General features: G+C 41.8%; 2 protein-coding genes across 4 annotated transcripts in view; one reads left to right on the forward strand and one right to left on the reverse strand.

Annotated features, from left to right (window-relative positions):
• The window catches only part of sqlea (squalene epoxidase a), a 7438-nt gene extending 1269 nt beyond the window's left edge, over positions 1-6169 (forward strand). The window contains exons 2-11 of the mRNA XM_005741263.2: positions 106-364; positions 1593-1770; positions 2066-2162; positions 2288-2401; positions 2956-3127; positions 3614-3709; positions 4077-4219; positions 4487-4583; positions 4722-4809; positions 5271-6169. Of these exons, the coding sequence (XP_005741320.1) occupies positions 106-364; positions 1593-1770; positions 2066-2162; positions 2288-2401; positions 2956-3127; positions 3614-3709; positions 4077-4219; positions 4487-4583; positions 4722-4809; positions 5271-5463 (1437 nt within the window). The 3' untranslated portion in view covers positions 5464-6169. The remainder of the gene's footprint in view (positions 1-105; positions 365-1592; positions 1771-2065; positions 2163-2287; positions 2402-2955; positions 3128-3613; positions 3710-4076; positions 4220-4486; positions 4584-4721; positions 4810-5270) is intronic.
• Positions 6170-8595: 2426 nt separating this feature from the next.
• oxr1a (oxidation resistance 1a) overlaps positions 8596-21731 on the reverse strand; it is a 114761-nt gene continuing 101625 nt past the window's right edge. For 2 of the 3 annotated variants that reach the window (XM_013912945.1, XM_005741331.2), the window contains 8 exons: positions 20584-20749; positions 18419-18584; positions 15386-15466; positions 13864-13986; positions 11412-11564; positions 11218-11313; positions 10462-10535; positions 8596-9037 (listed from right to left, as the gene is read on the reverse strand). In XM_013912945.1, coding sequence (XP_013768399.1) covers positions 8902-9037; positions 10462-10535; positions 11218-11313; positions 11412-11564; positions 13864-13986; positions 15386-15466; positions 18419-18584; positions 20584-20749 — 995 coding nt within the window. In that variant the 3' untranslated portion in view covers positions 8596-8901. The remainder of the gene's footprint in view (positions 9038-10461; positions 10536-11217; positions 11314-11411; positions 11565-13863; positions 13987-15385; positions 15467-18418; positions 18585-20583; positions 20750-21731) is intronic. The other variant, XM_013912946.1, reaches the window with a different exon arrangement.

Below are 21731 nucleotides of genomic sequence, written 5' to 3' on the forward strand. Positions count from 1 at the left end.
TCTCTCTCTCTCTCGCTCTCCCGAAAGCCTGGAAGTTTTGAAGTGTGTCCGGTCAGAGCTTATATGACTGTTTTACACCTACATTGAAAGTGTGGTTGTTCTTAGGGCCGGAGAACAAGGACCAGAGTGGAAACGGGCTCCTCTGCCTCACTCGGTGCCTCAGCATCTGGCTCACCTGGGGAGCGGGACCCGGATGTGGTGATAGTTGGGGCAGGGGTTTTGGGCTCGGCGATGGCGGCCGTCCTGGCCCGGGATGGCAGGAGTGTTACGGTGGTGGAGAGGGACCTGAAGGAGCCGGACAGGATAGTGGGGGAGCTGCTGCAGCCTGGAGGATATAAAGCACTCAGAGAGCTCGGACTGGAAGGTCTGTTACTTCACAAGCACTCACCTGTATGACAGTTTAAGCCTTTCGCCTCGGAAACTATTTTTCAAAAGCAATGAGGTCAAAAGCCGATTATTATTTCTTTCTTTGTGGCTTTAAAATATTTATCATGCCCGTCATATATTTTTGCTTTGCTGTGTTCCCTGAGCGGGCCTCACTGAAAGGTGATATCGCGTATTTCCAAACACCTATCAGAATTAAGCAGTAAATTTAAGGTAAAGTTAAGTGAAGATAAAGTTTCACGTTATCATAAAATGTTTCATTTCTTAACCTCCTAAGACCGAACTCTTCCATGACATGCATTTTTAATTTCTCTTTGATATTTGGGCTGATTGGGACCTGATGAATGTAAAAACAAAGAATTATCAGATTTTTTTAAACTTAATTTTTGTTTCTAAGATAAATGAGAGCCACATATGAGGATATTTGTTTAAAACTTCGATAGAACAGTAGTATAATGTCCTTGTAAGTGGATATCAGGCCCTTGTAAACAAAAATTGAGCATTTTTGAACCAAAATTGAGTATAAATAACCCAAAACGTGATGTCCTCATAGGGTCCTAGGAGGTTAAAGAAAAGAAAAACAAAGCATAACATGGTTCCAACACCAATACTAGCGCTGATACTAGCGATATTTGGCTCGATCCTCCCAACTTTTTAGAGAATAATAAAACTGTTAAAAGACAGAAGAAGATAAAGCTAAAAAACTTTTCATATTTCCCATTTGATCTTCATTTAGTCGTTTTTTCAGCACTCAGCATGATGTTGGCTGGTTACTTTTTGCTGGGGGTCCGTCTAACGTTGTGTTTGGGGCTCCATCTTGCTGTAAATGATACTGTTAGAAACTTAAAGCTGCGGCAGATATTTAGAAAAAGCTGCTGCTTTCCCCTCTCTGTTCTAAACGCACTAGTGTAGAGTATGCATACATGATATGAACTTTTATTAATAAATATAATCCAGCAGCTCCCTCAAAGCTTTATGAAATTATACTTGGAGCAATACTTCTAGATCTCGATGTCACTCTTTAAGGACATCAAATGTATCCTGTCAGTAACTTTGGACTTTCAGTGCGCACCAGTCATTTCAACCTGATCCTGTGTTATTTGACCCACCGTAGCCACTTTTAACCTTTGCGCCGAGTGGATCTGTGGACTAAATAAATAGCGAATATGCGATGTGTAATAGTTATCTGTTTCTGTGTTCGGCTTCAGGTTCAGTGGAGGGTCTGGATGCTCATCTGGTGCACGGCTATGTGATCCACGACATAGACAGTGGCGCCGAGGTGGAGATCCCCTACCCAGAGCAGGAGAAAAACATCCACTGTGGCCGAGCTTTTCATCACGGCCGATTCATCATGGGCCTGAGGAGAGCCGCCATGGCCGAGCCAAAGTAAGCAGAGTCACGAATAAGAAAGATTTTAGGTGCCAAGTGGCTGATATGAACAGAAGAATATAGAACCTGCTCTTCTGTCCTACATGATTGCTCTGAGTAATAATAAGAATCTTGGTTTACTCACTGTATGTCTTTATACACAATGACAGACTTTCAGTTAGAGAGATTTAACATTCAGCTAAATCAGAGACACATATTGCGCTTAAGGAGTCAGTCTTTACTTTTCTATGATCTCTCTGCTCTGTGGGCAGGAAAGTCCAGACGTTTCTAACTGTCTAATTGCGCCCCCTAGTGTCACATTCATAGAAGGCACCGTGACCAGTTTGCAGGAAGAGGACGGCTGCGTAACTGGAGTCCAGTACAAGGATAAAGAAACTGGAGACATCAAGGTGAGAAGAGGGAGCTCAGTGGTACCAGCAGAACTGTTAGACACCGCCTCGTGTTTCCCTCTTGCCTCGCTGAAAGAAATACCGTATTTACATCAGAGGGTGTGTGATGACTGTGTGTCCCGCAGGAGGTCCACGCGGCTTTGACTGTGGTGGCCGACGGCTGCTTCTCCAAATTCAGAAAGAGCTTGGTGTCCGGGAAGGCTCGCATCTCCTCTCACTTTGTTGGATGCCTGATGAAGGTACGTGGAGCTCAGGCTGAAAGAGTGACGCGCTGAAATGTGTTCTGTTACTGATGAATCCTATTCATTTTTTTCCCCAAGAGTATATTTTTCAATTTTAAAACAAGAATTACAAATCACACAAAGGTGCACAAAACTAGAAGAAGATGAAAAGCAGTCTACAACCAGCTGTAAGAAACTGTTGTGACTGCCTTTCCATTAGAGCTCCCACAGAAAACTGAAAACAACGTCCCAGAACTGTAAAACTCATAACCAAAACTTTTAGGGGTGTAGGGTGGGGTCATGTTGGCAATCCATGAAAATATGGCATACATCCTCCCAAGGTCTTCAAGGTCAGCCCAATGATTTATTGGTTGAAAATCAATGCAAAGCCTTATTACTTCAAACCTTTTACATTTCATACCTGCCTTTCTTTCAAGTTCACCACAAAATATGTTATATTTTTAAAGACTGTATAGTAAAGAGAAATACCTAGTTAGTTAGCATTAATATGTAGTATAATAATAATATATGATAAACAATAATAATAATGAATCCACCACTTTTCTCTGCAGGACTGTCCGCAGTTTAAGGCAAACCACGCTGAGCTGGTCCTGGCCAATCCCAGCCCAGTGCTCATCTACCAGATCTCCTCCTCTCAAACCAGAGTTCTCGTGGATATCAGGGGGGAGATGCCTCGTAACCTGCCAGAGTACATGGCTGAGAAAATCTACCCACAGCTGCCAGGTGAATGATAAAGAATTTATTTATTCTTGAAGGGTTGTGTCTTTGTGTGACAATCCCTGATAAGCAGAGAGAGAAGAGAGAAAAAAACACTGCTGAGTGACAAATGAAGGTTATGTGGAGATCAGAACAGTCAGACCGTGGTGCCAGAAGCAGGAAACCATTCAGAGTGCTGCTGGTGAGGAGAAGGTGCGCACCTCCCAGGAAGCTGCAGTCGACAGAACTGACATTCACGGTGTGCTCTGCTATTCAGCTGAAATATCAAAGCCACAGTATTAAAGCAGCCACCCCAGTAACCTTGACACAGGTCCAGCTGGAATGCTGGAGTCAGGCTCACTGATGAATTGATAAATGTACATTCAGAAACCAAAAAAAAGCTTTTTCTTTTTTTCCCCTGTGCATGTGCGCAGCGTGCACCTTTGGGCTTTCATCCACAGAGCTGGCTCACTGACCGACCTCCTGCATTCTCCCTTTCTCTCCTTCCTTCAGAGCATCTAAAGGAGCCTTTCATGATGGCGCTACAGAACGATCGACTCAGGTCCATGCCTGCCAGCTTCCTACCGCCCTCCCCTGTCAACAAGCCAGGTACTGAAGTCTTATTGACTGACTGATTTCTGCTGGAGGTGGCCCGAGGTGTGTTTGTGATTTTGTGATTATGTATGTTTCCATGTAAGGTGAAAGAAACAAAAGAAAAGAGCTCTTTGGACTAATTAACAGTTCATTTGTATTTGAGGTAAATAAGGATTTTATTGACCTTTTAGGAAACAAGTAGAATCCAGGGTAAGAAAGGCTTAACTTAGAGAAACCATTTTTTTGGAATGCGTCAAAGAGAGACAAGTATAACTCTTAAAGATGTGCTTCGCTTCCAGCTGAGATGTTTGCTAAAGTGCCGAAAATTAAAAAGACCATCTGGAGATAAGATTCGAGACAAACAGCTGTCTGTTGTTCGCAGGCGTGCTCCTCCTGGGTGACGCTTACAACATGAGGCACCCTCTGACGGGAGGAGGGATGAGTGTTGCTCTTAATGACGTTCGCATCTGGAGGAGTCTGCTGAAGAGCATTACCGATCTATATGACGACAGGGCCGTGCTGCAGGTGAGCACACATTTGCTTGCTGTAACTAGAACACCTTTCCCCAAATTCAAAGGATTATTAAAAACAAAACAAAACTGTATAGTGTAAAAATAACAGAAAGCACATTCATTGATTTGTTTTTTCTAAGTCACATTTTGTGTGACTGCAAGCCGCAGCTATATTTATGCTGTCAGATTTTCTGTGTCCTTTTATTTCCTCTGCTGTTGGTAAGAAGCTGCAGCCCAATGTGTGCAATATCACACTTTTTCCCCCTCCTCTTCTCAACAGGCAAAGAAAAAATTCCACTGGGAACGCAAGTCATCACATTCTTTTGTGGTGAATGTGTTGGCCCAGGCGCTGTATGAGTTGTTTGCAGCCACTGACAGTGAGTGTCTGCCTGCCTCCGTCTAATGGCACATGAAAAGCACTGATGGAAGATAATAAATGTTGGCTCTTAGTACTAAATTCAAAATCTGCATTAATTTTACTTTGGATTCTCATCCATGTTTTTCCTGTTATTCAGATTCTCTTCATGAGCTGAGAAAGGCCTGCTTCCAGTACTTTAAGCTCGGTGGAGAGTGCGTTGCTGGGCCTATTGGACTCCTCTCAGTGTAAGTGCTAAACGCTTTCCTCCACAGCAAACCAAACTGAACAGAAGAGTTTGACATTTGCGGAAGTTTACCTGGTTGCCTTCACTATCCCTATTCAGTATAGGAATAGTGAGACTTGACATGTGACATTACAACAGGTACACTGCTAGCTTAGCCTAGCATAAAAGCTCGTTTCTGCTGTCAGATCCTCCAGAGCTCACACTGCATCTCTTTCAACTGCTGCTGGGAGGTAGTTGATGTCTGATCACATAAAGAGTTTCTCATGTAACACCCAGCAAGTGTTTACATATACTACACATTTATCAGTGAGCTTTAGAGGAATCTGTGTTCAGAGAGCCATGCTGGCCTTTTCCTCACTGCTTCAATTTTGTTTGTCTTTGATCATTTTCAAAATCTAAAAGCACTTTTAGATATACGATTTAGGGGGTTGTAAGTTTGACTTTTTTCTTTTTTTTGGACAGGTTGTCGCCCAAACCCCTGACCCTTATTGGACACTTCTTTGCCGTGGCGCTGTATGCAATCTACTTCAACTTCAAGTCTGAATCCTGGAGCACCAAACCCCGAGCTTTATTTAAGAGCACAGCCATCCTGTACCGAGCCTGCACAGTCATGTTTCCTCTCATCTACTCTGAAGTCAAGTACCTGGTGTACTAGCAATAAACTGCGGGAACACTTAATGGGCTCAACTGGAAGAAAAAAAGTTAACTTCCTGCTGAAAATGGCACTTTTAGCCAGAATTGTTCTCTTGATGATTTTCTACAATATTCTTCTGCCTTACTGAAGATGGTTCTACATAATGCCTTTTTCAGCTCTGCGGTAGCTTCGTTTTGTGCTCACCCACAGTCTGCCCTGTCTCCCAAGAGGACCGGGGACTACATTAGTGACAGTTATTCCTGCCAAACCTGAATTTGATGAAAATACATTGCCTCTTTTTATTTTTTTGATGATGTGGTGTTTGGGTAATTTGGACAGTATTTAACGTGAGAATCATTCTGCTTCACTTGAGATCTACTGCACTGATGATGACAGTGTCCTACAGAGGATGTTGTGGAAATTGCCTGTAAATTGCACTTTAAGTGAATCTAGTGTTGTGCCTGTTTTCGTGGAGGAAAAAGTCTAAAGACTGTCAAACTTTGTCTTCTACTGTTTCCCCTTTAAACAAGACTGTTGCTTTAACCTTATTGTTGTAATGCGGGACGTTTTATAAGACATTTATGTTTCTTTACTCTGACTGTGCAGCTATTTGCCAGAAGATTATAATTTCAGAACCCAATAATGATCCCCAAACTGTTTTACTCGTGCTGGATGTCCATAAAGACCTGACACAGCACGAATGAATGCCTCGGGGGACATTTGGATTGTGTGGGACCTGAAACATCAGGAACAAGTATGAAGCATGAAGCTCAGGCATTTGTTTCCTCTGAGCTGACGGACAAGGAACTCGAGAAGATTCAGCACTGCTGTTTACCCGTGTTTGCCCGTTTTGTTGAAATAAATCAGGACACAATTTTGTCAGTGTATCATTTTTACTGCAACTTAATTTGTCTTTTTTTTTTTAATACTAAGATGTCTAATAACAAAAAGAGTGACTATACCAAGGACACAAATGGACACTATTAACTGTGATCAGTAGGTGGGGCTCACTCACAGCTGCAGGATCCATCGTAGCAGCACAGCACTTAATATCCATTAGAATATGATGAGGTTTTCAAAATTAAAATGGTGTCACATTTTATTTTATATATAAACGTATAAATATACAACTGTAGGGAGACCAAACCAAGTTTTGTTTATTAAACCAGATCGGAGGGGAGTCCCCTGTGATTTAAAAATACTTGATATGTAAAATTAAAAACTCAAAAACACAGAAATGAATATTGGATTGACTGAATTGGTCAGTCTAGTTGCATAATTTAGCTTTAAAAGTATTTCTCCCCGAGTAGCTGCACCAGGTAACACTGAAACACGATCATGACAAGACAAAGTTTATGATTTTGCATTCAACACGTAGCAACTAATAATCTGAAACTGCATGAGTGTCATTACCACAGTGGCACACTCCAGACAGCAAACACCTGCAACCTTATCCTTATCAATCGGTGCAGCCTTAACCACACGAAAGACAAAAAATTAAAACAGAAAACAAGGTTAGAACAATTACTTCAGCTTTATTGGTATTTATACATCACTGGTACATCATAGTCTGGTGAAAGAATTATCCATATTATTCTTTGTGACTTTCCACGAGGACACGAATACTGGCGTGGAAGACCAGAAAGGGGGCGGGAGAAAGCGTCACGGCAAGGGGAGGGTCATGTAATGTACACGTTCCTTCACCCGCCATCATCTGTCTGCATACCTACCTGTACCTACTGGGACTCACCTGGCGGCCAAACGTGAGGAGCAAAACCGAAGCCTGCTAACACATTTAACCACATTCAACCCTTCTTCCTTCTTCCATTGTGTCATTTTTCCTTTTAGACACAGTAAAAGGGCTTACCCCTGTTGATGTAGGTAGCAGCAAGCTTTCTATTAACAGTTAACATCTTAATGATCTATTTAATAATAATAAAAAAAACAAAAGGTACTGTACAACTACTGCTAAGAAAACCTAAGAACCTGGCCTTATCGCTTTTACACCAGATTAAAGTGCTAGAAGCAACCCATCAATCCACACTTTATTTTATATATATATATATTTATAGCAGTATGTATTTATAGATATATATATATATATAAGGAACAAATCTACTATTTTAACATTAATTTACAGGGTAATATACATTATATAGTAACAGCTGAAATATCAGCACAAATATAATCACTGTCACACTCAACAGCAAAATATATATATGATTATATAAACATATATAATCATATATACCAATATATAATTGTCATATATGCATGTAAAACAGTTAAACACGTCTCAGGCTCTTCAAACGATACCCAGAAAAAGCAAGTGTGTATCAAGACGTAAAAGCTTTACAAGTCTTCTCTCTTGAAAGAGCGACAGGCGGCGACGAAATTGCCACGACCTGCGGGTTATTTGAGGTCACAGGACAGTTATTTTGCATATTCCACAAATCTATTGCAACACGTTACTGTCTACAAACAGTACAGCCAGCATCCTGCGAGAGGAGCCGGTGTTAGCTGGACTCACACGTACACCCACTGAACAGAACATTACGACTATGGGTGATCTGATTATAGCTATGTGCTTTCAGATGGTGTGCTATGACAGTGAACAACAGGAGGACTACAATACACGATACTCTATAAGTTTAGCCTCAGAGGACAACCAAAAACTGTACTGTACTGTGAAAACACTACCCCGACCCAAAAAACTACACACACACAGCAAATATTCTCCCTTCTCTGAGTCGAGTGTCATCGTATCCTGCTGCTGATGTGTTCTGTATGCGCGTGTTTACCACAAATCACCACTTGTACTGTTGACAGTCCGCCATCGCCAAGAGGAATGGAATGTGTTCAGGTTGCGTCTCTCCTAACTTTGTCTCCCTTTGTCAAAACTGAGAGCACAGTGAGTAACGTCCTACCGAACCAAGGAGATTTTCGGGGGTCTGATAGGGTGCAGGGGGGTGGGGGACTCCTTGAGGTTCCATAAAGGTCTAATGCACAATGTGGGGCACCTCTCTCTTCTTGCAGCAGTCCCAAACCTTAGCCACCATCATCTTCACCACCTCTGAATGGAGAGGAGCTCCGACGGTCCTCTTCAGTCATCCCCGCCCCGATTCCCTCCCGTCATTCCTCACATACAGCCTTATATTAGCGACACTTTATTCACTTCCCCCTACTCTGCAAAGATGCTGCACAAGGCTGTAACAAGATACACACAAAGGTCATTTTTCACAAAGAAAAAACAAAAAAGAAAAAGAAAGAAAAAGCTCTGTAATAACTGCAGTAGTAACGCACAACAAGCATCCAATAGCTGGCTTCCAGCCTGGGGAGCCCTGGTGATGTGCAGTTAGGTTTGGGACGTTGCCATTGTTCTATAGGACTCCTACTCACTTTTTTTTTTTTTTGCCCTGTTCCAGGACTTGTTTTTCCCCCCTGTGTTGCACGGTTTGATTATTCAAAAGCCCAAATCTCTATGTCCTGTACATAAAAATCCTCTTTTTTTGAGAGCATAGGGTTCCCAAATGTTTTACAGGAGTGGCTCCTGCCGTGGTAAAGGTCTCCGTCCAGCCACAGGCCAAACTCCCCACTACAGAAGAAAGAAGAAAATACATTAGACAACTTCAAGCCATTTCAGGATCAGCAGTAAAAAGCCCGCGTTTTATCTCAATTTATGCTTTTAACTTGCAGGTGTAAGTGTACTGGGCAAAGTACCAACTACTCAGTGTGATAGCTAACAAATGGCACATACATATACAAATACAACTTATATTACTGATCGTCACCATGACATCAATTATTTTAATCAAAACAAAAGAACGTTTTATATCTGCATGTGATCTTATGAGCTCCGCAAAAGTGCAAATATCTTAATAACACCATTCTTCTAATTAGGGATGGGTACCGGTGTCCGGTGCCATCTGACATAAACGGTAGTAACCAGACCGAAAAGCAGCGCACATTTCGGTGCTTTATTTCGGTGCTTTTTTTTTCCTGAGCTGTGATACACTTTAGCCAATCATTTTACATTTCCCAGGATAGTAGGCGGGGCCAGGTACGTACGTTCTGTTAGAGCAGAGCTACAGATTAAAAATGTCCAAGGCGAAGCGGTCAAAAGTCTGGCTGTACTTCATAGCAAAAGATGCAAACTCAGCAGCAACAAGTGCTTTAAGCTGATACTGTGATACTGTCAAAGGAGGTAACACCTCGAATCCGATGAAACACCTGGCGACGCATAGCGTTTTTTTTTAAAAGCCGAGAAATGCGCCGTATTTGATAGCTTGCTGCGAGACCTCACACCGAGCGCATCTACTGCCGGTGGGTTGCCTGTTATGCAACATCCCCCAAAAACACGAAGAGGAGAGTCCTGGCCCCTAGCCCTGCCAGTGTAGCAGAAATGATGACGGATGATGATGCAGCAGCAGCCGTTCTTCTCTGCGTGAGTAGCTAATTTACGTTGAGTAGGCTAACCACGTTATTACATTAATGCATGTAAGGTGAACTAGCAAACATCATCATAGCTACATGCGGCTGTCCTCTTGCTTGATGGCAGATACTCCCTTCACCCTGGACAAAAAGGCTAAAATGACCAAAGAAAAAGTGGGAAACAGTTAAACATGAGAGGTTTTTGGACAAAGTTTGTGTTTTTTCCATTGTTTAAGCTTCCAGCCAAGAGTGATACCATATATGCCCCATAGCTGCAGAAAAGGCTAACATTGTTATCTTTTTACAAAAAAAAAAAACAGCTGAACATGAGAGGGTTTTGGACCAATTTTGTGTTCTCCATTCTTTAAGCACCGGTTTGAGCACCGGCACCGTTTCAAAAGTACCGATTTGGCACCGGTATCGGATAAAACCTAAACGATACCCATCCCTACTTCTAATGCAGTCCACACTTCTGGACATCAGCAGGCTTGTGTCTACTTTATGTCAATCTGAATTTAAATTTGACATGCTGTCATATTTAATTATGACAAATATGTTGCACCAGTGGTCTGTAGATTTCTGGCTCACCTTCCTCCACCAAAAGCTAAGGAGTCCATATCCCCTTTGATAAAGAACATGTTGTCACCGGTCCACTTGTACACCTGCCCATGATACAACAGAGCACATATTAGAAGATACTGTATGACATATTCAGTGATGATATAAGAGAGAAAGAGAAAATGTAAACTAAAAAACACTTATACAGCATATACATCATATTTAATTCTGTGTCTGCTGCTGATGTATGAAATAATTTGTCTCACAAAGCTTTAAACACAACACAAAAGCATATAAAGATTAAATACCCACCGTGCTAAGTCTCCTATATACACAGCAGGCAAACATGCCTGAGCGGTCCTTTGGAGTGGTTTTTACAGCCACTTCCCATATATAACACAACCATTCTCCTTCTAGGTCTTTGCCAACTCATGAGGGAAATATTTGGCTCCTTAGCTGCTAAATGCTTCTTTCTGTTCACCAACTACTTGCTGACTGACTGGTGCTGAACAGGGAGTGTACACTGGGTTTTAACAGGGCTTTTGCACCAAAAACAGCTGCCTGCTAAAACTGGGAGTGAAGTTACAGAGAACCAAAGCAGTAAAGCTGGTGGCCAGAGAGCTAAAACAAGCTGCTGAAAGCTCTGCAGAGGTGGGGAGAACTGCAGGGTGTGTCGCTATGAGCAAATGCAAACATTAGTTCTCCTCACTCCTCCATTATTGGAGAAGAATATTCATTCAGAAGTGCAAAAAAGTTACAAAATCTAACAGTGACAAAATGTTATACCTCAAACTCTGGATTAAAGGTGAAGAGGAAGGTCTCTCCGGTGCCATAAAAGCCATCGCTGACCTTAAAGGGCTCGGATGCCAGCGCACCAAACACCTGAAGTTATTAAAAAAAACAAAACAACAACAACAAAAAGGTGATCAGTACCATAACAATGTGCCACTGTGGTTAGCTTCTTAAATTTGGGCGCGTACCTGGCCGTCGCTGTCTTTAATGACCAGGAGCACCGGGGTGTCCTGGGCCTGCATGGATCTGTACAGCGTCTTAATGCTCATGCCGTGCTTTGCAGTGCCAAAGACCAGCGTCCATGGGTATCCGATGGTCCGCGGAGGGAGATTCCTGGCAAGCTGTGTGCGGGGAAAATAAATTTAGAAATACAGAGATGAAAAAGGAAGGGAAAAAAATGAAAGAAAGAAAATGAAACACAGAAAGGCCACAGCCACCAACGCTCAATTACATCTGCGGTGACCTTTTAACACTCTCTGGCGTTTAAGGAGGAGTAACAGGGCTGAAAACAGTGAGAGCAGTCTCAAGAGAAAGAGAGGCCCAGCAGACCCTGAGAGAGCACGCTGCCCTGCTGCTGACTGACTCGAGGATTAACGGCGGCTGTGGTGTATGGGGAGATAATGCCGACAAGGCGCCGGAGGAGCGGTACAACTTATGTCTCATTTTAATGGACAGATAAAACAGACACTGACAAAAACATGGAATTAAAGTGACAACTTTTTACTGCTATACAGAACAAGGACCTTTAAATGTTCTGTTCACGCTCAAACAATTCCTCAGTCCCTTTTGGCATTTTTCTTGTTGGATCAGCACTTGCTCCAGTGGTGGAGCTGCAGCAGTCATATAATCAGCAGGCTGGGAATGAAGCCACGATTAGGCGAGGCCTGACTCAGCTCACCTCTGCACTGCTTTGAGCCAGGCCTGAGCCCCGAGCTCTGTCCGCAGGGTGATTAAAGAAAGCTTGCATATTGGCACTCTATTGGTTAATAAGCCAAGTGGGACTAATTTGGAGCTCTGGGTGTGTGTTAACTTGCAGTGCCTGCAAGGCACACAGTACACCTAACAACAACATGAAAGGTTGGTGACTTGGATGTCTGTTTCATGCATTTCTCTTTCATCTTTGTCACCGCTTATTTCTAACTCTTTGCGTTGGCAGGATTAACAAACCAAATCTATCTGAAATCATCCGGAACACAATAAATAAAAGAGAACATGTTGATTCCTGCTTTGAATGAGCAAACTATCCAGTTCATGTTTCAGCGCCTAATGTAAAGCGTCCTGATTTTCAAGTGGCTGTCGTCCTGAGATCACAATTTGTAAGTTAGACCGCCATGAAACTTTACACACGTACTTTACAGCTTAATCAATACTATGATACTGATAACATTTATTAAATCAGCGTTTTTCATGGAAGGAATGTAACATTAACCTGAGGAATGGCCAGGTTATAACCAGTCGAAACTAATGAGATTTCACTGCTAAATCCTCACAATAACTTTTATGTTAAAATTCTTATCACCTGCACTAGGAGTCTGGACCTGTACTGACAATATATATTAAAGCCAGTCACCAGCTGGTCACCTGCTCATTTTTACTGGTTACCTAAATTTTAGCTTTAGCATTTTAGCTAGAGTTAAGAAAACATCATCTACTGTGGATCCAACAATTATTTTTTAGATTCTCAACTCTATATGATATTTAGAGAAACAACAATTGCAAGTTTATGTTACTAATGTCCAGGGTGGAAAGAAAGCTAATCTACAAAAGAAGTCAAAGCAGCAGTAGCTGACACCCAAAGGTATATTTTAAAGCTTTCGTGTTAGTGTTTAGTTTTCCACTAACTGACAAAGCTTTGAATGGACAGCAGTACTCTCTGTGATGACATCATAAACATTGTAACAGGGATATCGTACAAATGTTGGTCACTGAAAATAAGCACTTGACAAAAATCAGGCGATTTGTTTGTCGGTGCTGTTGCTTCTGCTCAGTGTATCCACCTAACAAATGCTAATAAACTTATTCAAGCAGTGAATGAATCCTTTTCCCAAACACACAGTTGGAAATCAAGACTGCAAGGTAGCTCTATGAACTGATGACTTAATTTGTTTGGGTGCTACGACATTTTGAAAGTAAAACAAATCCTCAGTTTTTTTACATGTCAGATTTCCAGCCTGACACAACACACAGGCGTCTCACAGAGATTTAAAGACTAAGATGAAGAAAAAAAACAAACAAAAACAAAAACATTTAATGCTAATCATTATCAAATCATAAGAAATTTCTAAATATTCTGTGGTTTCCATTTTGTATCTGTAAAAACAAAAACTAAAAAGCTTACTGCCAAGCCTACTGGGTTATAATGAAAACAGGGAATCTATTATATTCACTTTCAACATACACTAGACAGTGGGACTATTTTCATCAGTTGACACGCCTCTGTATTTACAGTAACAATTGCACAGGTAACACTAACATGGAATAAAAGACAGCATCAATGTTCATTATAACAAAGGAACAGGCTACCCGGATAACAAAAGAGGAACAGGCATGTGCTCTTAGTTTTGGATTGTTGTTGGAAAAATATTAAGTTTAGAATACCATCAAGTTGCATGAGATGAGATTTTCTGCAGCAGCACTTACTTTCTCTATCTGGTCGGCCTCCAGGAGTTCGCTGGGTTCTCTGAGGTTGGGTTTGAACGTGTCGGGCTCCAGCTCAGTTTTGACCGTGCCATGTTTAGAGTTCACCTCTTCCTTGGTGGTAATCTACAAGCACAAATACTTGTTAGAGATGCACTGACAAGACGAGCTGCACTTCCAAAGAGCTCTGATACTGGATGCGTTCAAAATAGCTACGGTCTTCCAGTTGCTACTTTTCATAAAAGGGCAATGACATGACCGGCTTTACTAGTCAGGCTGTCTACTAACTTCCAACAGACTGTAATCTGTGATCTGCTGAGGCTACAAAAAAATTGGACAGGAAAGTATTAAAAAAAGACAACAACGTAGAACTAGATAACCAACTCCACAAAGCATAACAAGTTCAGCTAAACAGGCTGGGCGATAGAGGAAAGATGGGGAAAAATAGCTTTTTAACTATAACTCAATCTAACTAACAAAATGTACATTTTTCCTCCATTTGGGGGCTTTTCATTGCAGCCGTTGTTCCTGCCAAAATTACAAATGCAGTGTTTGCTAGCGACACACTGATAATCCAACAATGTGATGATGACAGCTGAATATCTTCCTGCCACTCTCTGATGCCAGATGACTAGGATCAGTTTGGCACAAGTGGGAGAAGCATTGCAGAGACACTGTCTGGGAGAAGAGAATGCTAAGTGAATAGGAAATCGACCCAATGAATAATTTGCACTCCTATGTTTGACATTTTCTCTGACCAGCCGACTGTTTGGGTTATTTATCTTTCTCAATAACAGAGGCTGATTGTGGAGCACTTCGCCACTGATGACTGGGATGCTATCATGTTTCGGTCCCCATTCAAATGAGGCCTGCCTGCATTGTCCTCAGAGAACATCATTCATCCTGTCAGGGGAGTCTTACTTCAACCCTCTTTCCAATTCGCCATCTCTTTGTTCTGCAGTCCTTCAATGTCTCTCGATTAGTCCTAAGGCAGGCTGCGCTCTTTACATTCAGCTCATTTGAGTAGTACAGGCAATTTGTATTTTCGAAAAAAGTTCTACAATAAAACCCCATCTGTGTGTTTCCTGTATACAATCTACATATCCATATAGAGCTTGCGACACTGATCTACCAGACTGATCTAGTGGAATGAAGACTAAAAATGTTCACCGAGTCTAAAAAGAAGCCTGACGCATGAAGATAAGGCTGCTGTGACGTGAAAACCTCATCGCTACGAACAACCTGTCTGTAATGGAATGATAAAAACTATTTTCAGTCGACTGCTCAACAAGTTATTGCCAATGTTTGGCATCTAACAAGCTTTGAAGAGAATATGTGAGCTGAAAGTACTACATGTATGTTTATTTAAAGCAACAGGGGCATCAGGAACAGGAATAGCAGCAGCAGCAGCAGCAGCAGCAGCAGCAAGTAAAGCTTCAGTGGGGAGTCTAAAATAGACCGTGTTGGTGCAGCAGATTTGGGCAGAGTGAAGAAAGAGGGGGCAGACGGGGTTTGGTCAGGGCACCTGGAGTCGTTTGCAGAGCGAGCGCAGATCTTCGCTGTTTAGCGCATCGATCCGACGGTGGTACTCCGTCAAAGACACTACCTGGTAGTACAAAAACAGGAACAGGTGGAACATAAAACTCTGCCACTTCTAATGCTGACCATGGGGAGAAAAAAAGTTGAGTTTTGGAAGTCAGTGTGCGCTCAATGTACACTCCTCTGTTCCAAGAAGGTTTGTGTTTGAGCTTTGAATAAACAAACTTAACAAAATGTTTACTTTGGGTAAAAGAGAAGGGGTTGGAGTCTTTCAGAGCACTCAGTCGTTTTGCATGTTTGTGTAACGTAATCAATAAAACGTTCCTACTAGATTGATTTGGTTATATTAAGTATTAACTTGAACCAAACATCGCTACACTGGAAAGGAAAGCACAAGCAAGAGAGAGACTGAGACAGAGCAGGAGTGAGAGGGCTCCTTAGAAGTTACACTAGATTTTGGATGTGTGAACATACAGTGATAACAACAGAAACAGCTGTGGTCTGACTGCTGCAACACGGTTTGCTGGAAATCACAATCCACCAAACTACAACTCAGACAGACCAACACAACACAGTGACCTACTAAGCATGGCTTCATTCCAACAAAGTTCCACCCAACAGACAGCTGCAGCCTCCAATAATCCACTATGTCTCAGCAGAGGGAAAAGACTCGTGTGTGAGATCACAAACAAACAGTCATCTAAACACTCTCAGAGATCTCTCTTACAATCATGAACACCGTGAGAGCCTCTTTTCATTAATTTTTCACACAGCTTAGATAATCTTCTAGTCACCTCGTTGCTACAAGTGTAAATAACTTTTTAGTAAGAGGCTACCTTTATACAAGTCTCAATAATGCAGCAGGAGTGGTAAAAGACAGCCCTCATAAAAAATGCATCTCTGCTAACCTTCACCTGCAGCTAAGGGCACTTTGGTAAGACTGAACCTGAAAACGGGCAAGCTAGTAGCACGTTAGCTTGGAGGGGCTGCGGCAGACTCAGACGTGACTGAAACGATGACCTGGAGCGATCAATGTCAGAGGAAACAATAATTAAAAAAAAAAAAAAAAAGACAGGTCAGTGATTGAATTTTACCAGTGTGATAAAACAAGTGGCTAAATGAAAGGCAGAAGTACGGTTTATGAAACTGAGGGAAAAAGTCAAATAGCGTAACTTTAAATAAACAGGGGTATGACTACAGAGCTGGATCCTCCATATGTCACCTGGGTCTGGAAACTTTCGCACCCCGTACAGAGCAGCGCACATCCTCGCTGGCCAAAAGAGACAGACAACGGATATGAGCTCTGTCCTGACTGCCAAACAGTGGTCACATAGTAGCCACTTTGTTAAACACCAGTCACTAAACTGCACCGGGTCAAGCTAAAGGGCTAGCAGGCTAGTTAGCCTTGCTAGCGACTTAGCGGCATGCTAATAATAATAACAACAATAACAGAAAGCAGGGATATACACTGGTGTAGACAGAAAACATGAAGTAAGCGACATACACAGGTGTACTTAGGGGTCAGCTGTTTCTCTTGCTCCTTCACCCTCCTAGAAAACATTTCCTGTCGAACTGGGCGAGGTTAAAGCTGGAAAGTCATATTAGTGATCCCTTAAGTTCTCCCAGTGTAGCCCCGAGTTGGTATTGAGCCTGACAGCCCGCTTGACTAAAATAGAAACACTTTTTTTCCCCCAAAGGGGTCTCTACTCCGTGTGAGTTGTGTGACACTGCTAACATCCAATAACAACACGGGTTGGGAGGAGACCCGGTTTCCTATTGGATAAAAAACGATGATGCCATCCCCTAACTGACAAAATTTAAAGATACAGTACAGCAATATTTCAGGAGGTATACACTTGTATATTTTAAAGATTTCTGAGTGATAACAAAAAGAAAACATTAAAGTGTATTACATATATTATAAAGTTAAAAATATATATTTAACTAAAACAAATACAATTAAATGTAAAGCTGCTTTAAAAGTCTGTTTTGTCAGTCTTGCATTAAAAACAAACACAAAACTACTAGTTGAATATCCATAACATCGTGCTGTGAAAAAGACATTGCTCAGGTTCCTATTTACTGATTCTGTAATGGATCGTGTAGCCTCTGTTTGCCAGAAGCCCAGGGAGAAACAAATCAGTCCACTTTGTTTCCTACATCATTTATTTACATTCAAAGTTAAATGTACCCCCATGTATCAAATTCTTCACACAATGAATTCATCCTTTCATTATCCACAGGGCTGTCTGAAGTCTCATTTGACCAAATCTCATTCACTCTGCAGAGGCTAACAGCCCTCTCCTCTGCACTTTCTACTATCACTTCTGTAAATCTAGACTAAAGACACTATGAATAGCAAGTTTTGCAAAGAAGGAAGGACTAACATCTGTGCCACTTTTTTTTTTTGATTGGGGGGGACTTTTAACAACTCAAACAGCACGAGCAACTCATAATGGTGTTTTTGCCATTCAGCAAAAGACATTGTGAAAGGCTGACAAACAGGAGTGACAGTCACACAACATGTGGTGAAGCTACAATACAGCGACTGAGAAGAATCAACAATTACACAAACATGCAAAACACTTTGGTTGGAAGTTCAGAGAAGCGCAATTCCAAGCAAAGCAAGTGTTCACACGTCTTGAAGAATTTACACGTGATAGAAAACAGACACAAAAAAATTTACAGTTAAACCAAGAAATGTGCAGTGGTACCCAGAGGTGCAAAATATAGAAGCAGAATACAAAACTGAGGCTCAACAAGTACACATCTCAAATGGTAGCACACATTACGTTTACACTATGCATTGCATAATGAAAGCAAATTAATGTTATTTAACATTTAATTTAACATATATAACAATAAAGAGCAATTTTAACACATACGATCGTTTGCTTCACAGGATATGGATTAAAGCACAGTGGAGAACTCACTTAATCCATGTCCGCTTGGCTCATGACAACACAACATGTGCACTTTTAGTAAAGTGAAGAAACTGTTTTAGCTGTGTTGACCTTACCTCCCACTCCTTGACGTTGAGATCGGTGATGGGCTCATGCTCATTTGTTTCCTTCACCTCATTCTTCTTGACAACCCTAAAGCCAGGCTCCTGTCCCATCCCTCCGACCCCCTCACCGTACATGTCTGGGCTCCACTGCATGAAGAATACATACAGGTGGTCTGACCTGCAAGAGACAGTCAACACAACATTCACATATTATTATCCTATATGGCAAATGTGTTTGCTAACAGCTACTTACTTTCATATTATGGGAACCGTGCTACACTAGAACTTATCTGACGTCCTTTTTTTTTTTTAAGTGGCCACCATCTCTTGGAGAAGACGACTGGATTCTTAGCTGCTAAGAATCCGATTAGTTGGTGTCTTTGCCATTCTACCATGTAGGGCAGGTAGTATGGAGCAGATTTATCGGAGTGGGTGGGGTGCTTAACTAAAGTTACACGTGCCAAAATAAAGGAAAGCAAAACAAATCAAAAAGATAAGAGAACCTGCAGAAGTTGCAAAGTTTTTCATCTTTCACTTTACATGCAGTGACACTCGTCCACTCTACATAGACAGAGCAGCTTTAAGTAGAGACATCAGTGGTCAGTCTCTCAACAATGTGGCAACCATTGTGCCCCCTCCCCTCTCATGTTGGAGACAGAAGAGGAAATCGCTCGATGTCAACCATGCAAACAACTGAAAATATCAAATAACACATGAAGAAGTTGCAAACAAAAACAGGACACAGCCTTTGTTGTGCACTGCTCGGGTTGGTATAGAGAAAGAGCTGCGACAGAGACACGCTGTTGGGCTCTATTCAGTGCTATAGTTGTGTATGGTTCATTCAGTACCCTCCTTTTCTACCAACAGCTATGCAAAAACACTTAAAGACACATCATCCAGGTCGCAGCACATCTGGGTCAAACTACAAAGAGACTAGCAGCGTATAATGAAAAGCACAGTTGGAAGCTATTGTTGTTAATGAAGAACACAGCTACACCTTAGCCTGGTTTCAAAAATTAGTAAGTGGCATGTATTTTAATACTAGCTTTGAATCTGCCATATCCCTGGGCGATTAATCATGAAAGTAACGAGCATCACAGCAAACTTGTTGCTATCAGGTGGGGAATAGTGTAGCTAAGCATTAAAAAAACAAAACAAAACAGGGCTTTAACGGGCAAGATTTTACAAGTTCAGAACGAACAATGATGGCAGGGAAGTTTCTGCACTCAAGACACTCAACACATTGCATGATGAGGCCATGATTATGGTACCATGACTAAATAAAAGAGACAGGCCTGTTTATCTGACTCAAATGTGATTAGCAGCCTGGATGAGTGCCACGATGCTGCAGTAAAACTATAGAAAAATACTAAGAGCAGAAGTAGCTCTGTGCAGCATTTTTGTCTCCTTACTTTTAAAAGGAGTCCTAAAGTATCCACAAACCAGCGACTCTGCAGTCCAGTCTGTCAAAAAATGACCCTTTTTTTTACATTTTAAAGAAAATTGACTTATTAAATGAAACTATTAGTTCAATTGGGATTAACACGCCAAATAAACCAATTACAAGGAATTGGACTGGAAGCACACAGTTTCTTGTGATATGTCGCCTTTCAGTGTGAACCGCTCTAATGTAATTACGACTACTGCTGACTTGGCAGGAACTGTGCATCCACACTGATCTTGGAAAAACTCATCAACAAGCCGAGGCTATTTTCAGCTGACGTGAAACATTACAGATTTCGGGTCAGGAAAAGTTCATGAACACATTCATTGGTATTCTGAGAACACAAATCATGGGCTTTTGGAAAGAAATAAGACAATCAGTCGCGTGTGTGCCCCTGCGTTTCCCTGCAGAGTGAATAAATAATAAATCATCTTGCTGTCTAGCACAGGCGGCAAAGGGGCACAAGCCACAGTGGGAGTTGGATCTGACACTGAAAGCATGTTTGATTGGTTTCAAATATTAAAGGCAGTGGAGGTTAGGTGGCTGAGCTATTGTTGTTTGTTAGGGATATAAAAGGATCATAAAGGCTCACTTTACATTGTTTCTATCTCAGATACTTCAGTATTAGCTGTACGGTTTTAAAACCTGTTATTTTGATTACTATAAACCTCATAAACTTGCACTGAAACACACTGTGCTAAGCAGTAGCAGGAGGTGTAGCAGAGATACTGACCTTTCCTGCGGCACAGCGAACCAGTACTCATGCTTCTTTCCCAGCTGGGCGTACTGCTGCATGGAGGCGCTGGCGTTGGAAACAAATGTCTTCTTCATAGGCTTCCCCACTCGCAGACACAAGAACTTGTGAGAACAATGCTTCCGCCTCTCAGCCGACCCTGTACCTGGACAAGGGATTGATCACATGGTCATAGCATACATATCTTAGCGTGGCTAAATGACTGTTTATTCTACCCTAGCTCTCATTCTTTACTTGAGTTTTAAATGGATCAAGCTGAAAAGAAATGTGTTAGCAAGAGTTAGAGTCAGGTCAGTTAGGCTTAGTTAAATATTCTGTATCCAATGACATCTTACAACAAAATACAGCTGCCTAACAAAGTCGCACACTCTTTTTATTAATGGCCTTATTTATGTGACCTAGTCTTCTGTCTTTTATTTACTGGTTACTTCAGCTGGCATTAGTGATTTTGTGGCAGAAACATAGCAGATGACAGAAATAAATAGAGTGGCACACTATAATTGATAGTGACACTGGGCTTCTGCTCATGGTGCATTATCATTGGCCTATTATGAGGCCACAGCCCTGCTAGCCCAATGAAAAGGGCCAGTGTAATATCACCACGGCAGTCATATGGTACGTGCTCCCGATCGGACAGTATGTAACTGGGAAATGATGACAGAAAATAAAGATACATTTTTCAAATGCATTAATTTGATTTGAATCTGCTTGTTTTGGTAGCTGCTGCTGTCACTTGTGTGGGCTGTGCTAATGCACACAGAATAAAAGGGCAGCCCTGCTGAGATGCCCGGGAATTAGAACTGCTTCTGCAGCTCAGCTCTGTGTGCGACAATAATTGCCAGGGAGAAAATGGTAAATCTTTCTCCCACTGTCTCGTCCGCCTTCCTCTCGGGGAGAGAAATCTGCTCGGAATCACAAGTACGTGTTCAGCCAGAGTGGGTTATGTGGACACATGTGAGTCAGTGATAGAGACAGACTCGAGGCCACTGTCGGATAACGAGACTGCTGCTGCAGTTTTTCAACTGATAATTGTCTACATTTTACAATCCATTTTCCAAATCACAGATGATTTTTTCCGAGGATCTCTTGAGCGCTTAATGTATTTCCCGACTGACATATTGCTGCAG

The sequence above is a fragment of the Pundamilia nyererei genome, unplaced genomic scaffold, assembly GCF_000239375.1.
Source record: "Pundamilia nyererei isolate P.nyererei 1_Seehausen unplaced genomic scaffold, PunNye1.0 scaffold00109, whole genome shotgun sequence".
Classification (NCBI taxonomy): domain Eukaryota; kingdom Metazoa; phylum Chordata; class Actinopteri; order Cichliformes; family Cichlidae; genus Pundamilia; species Pundamilia nyererei.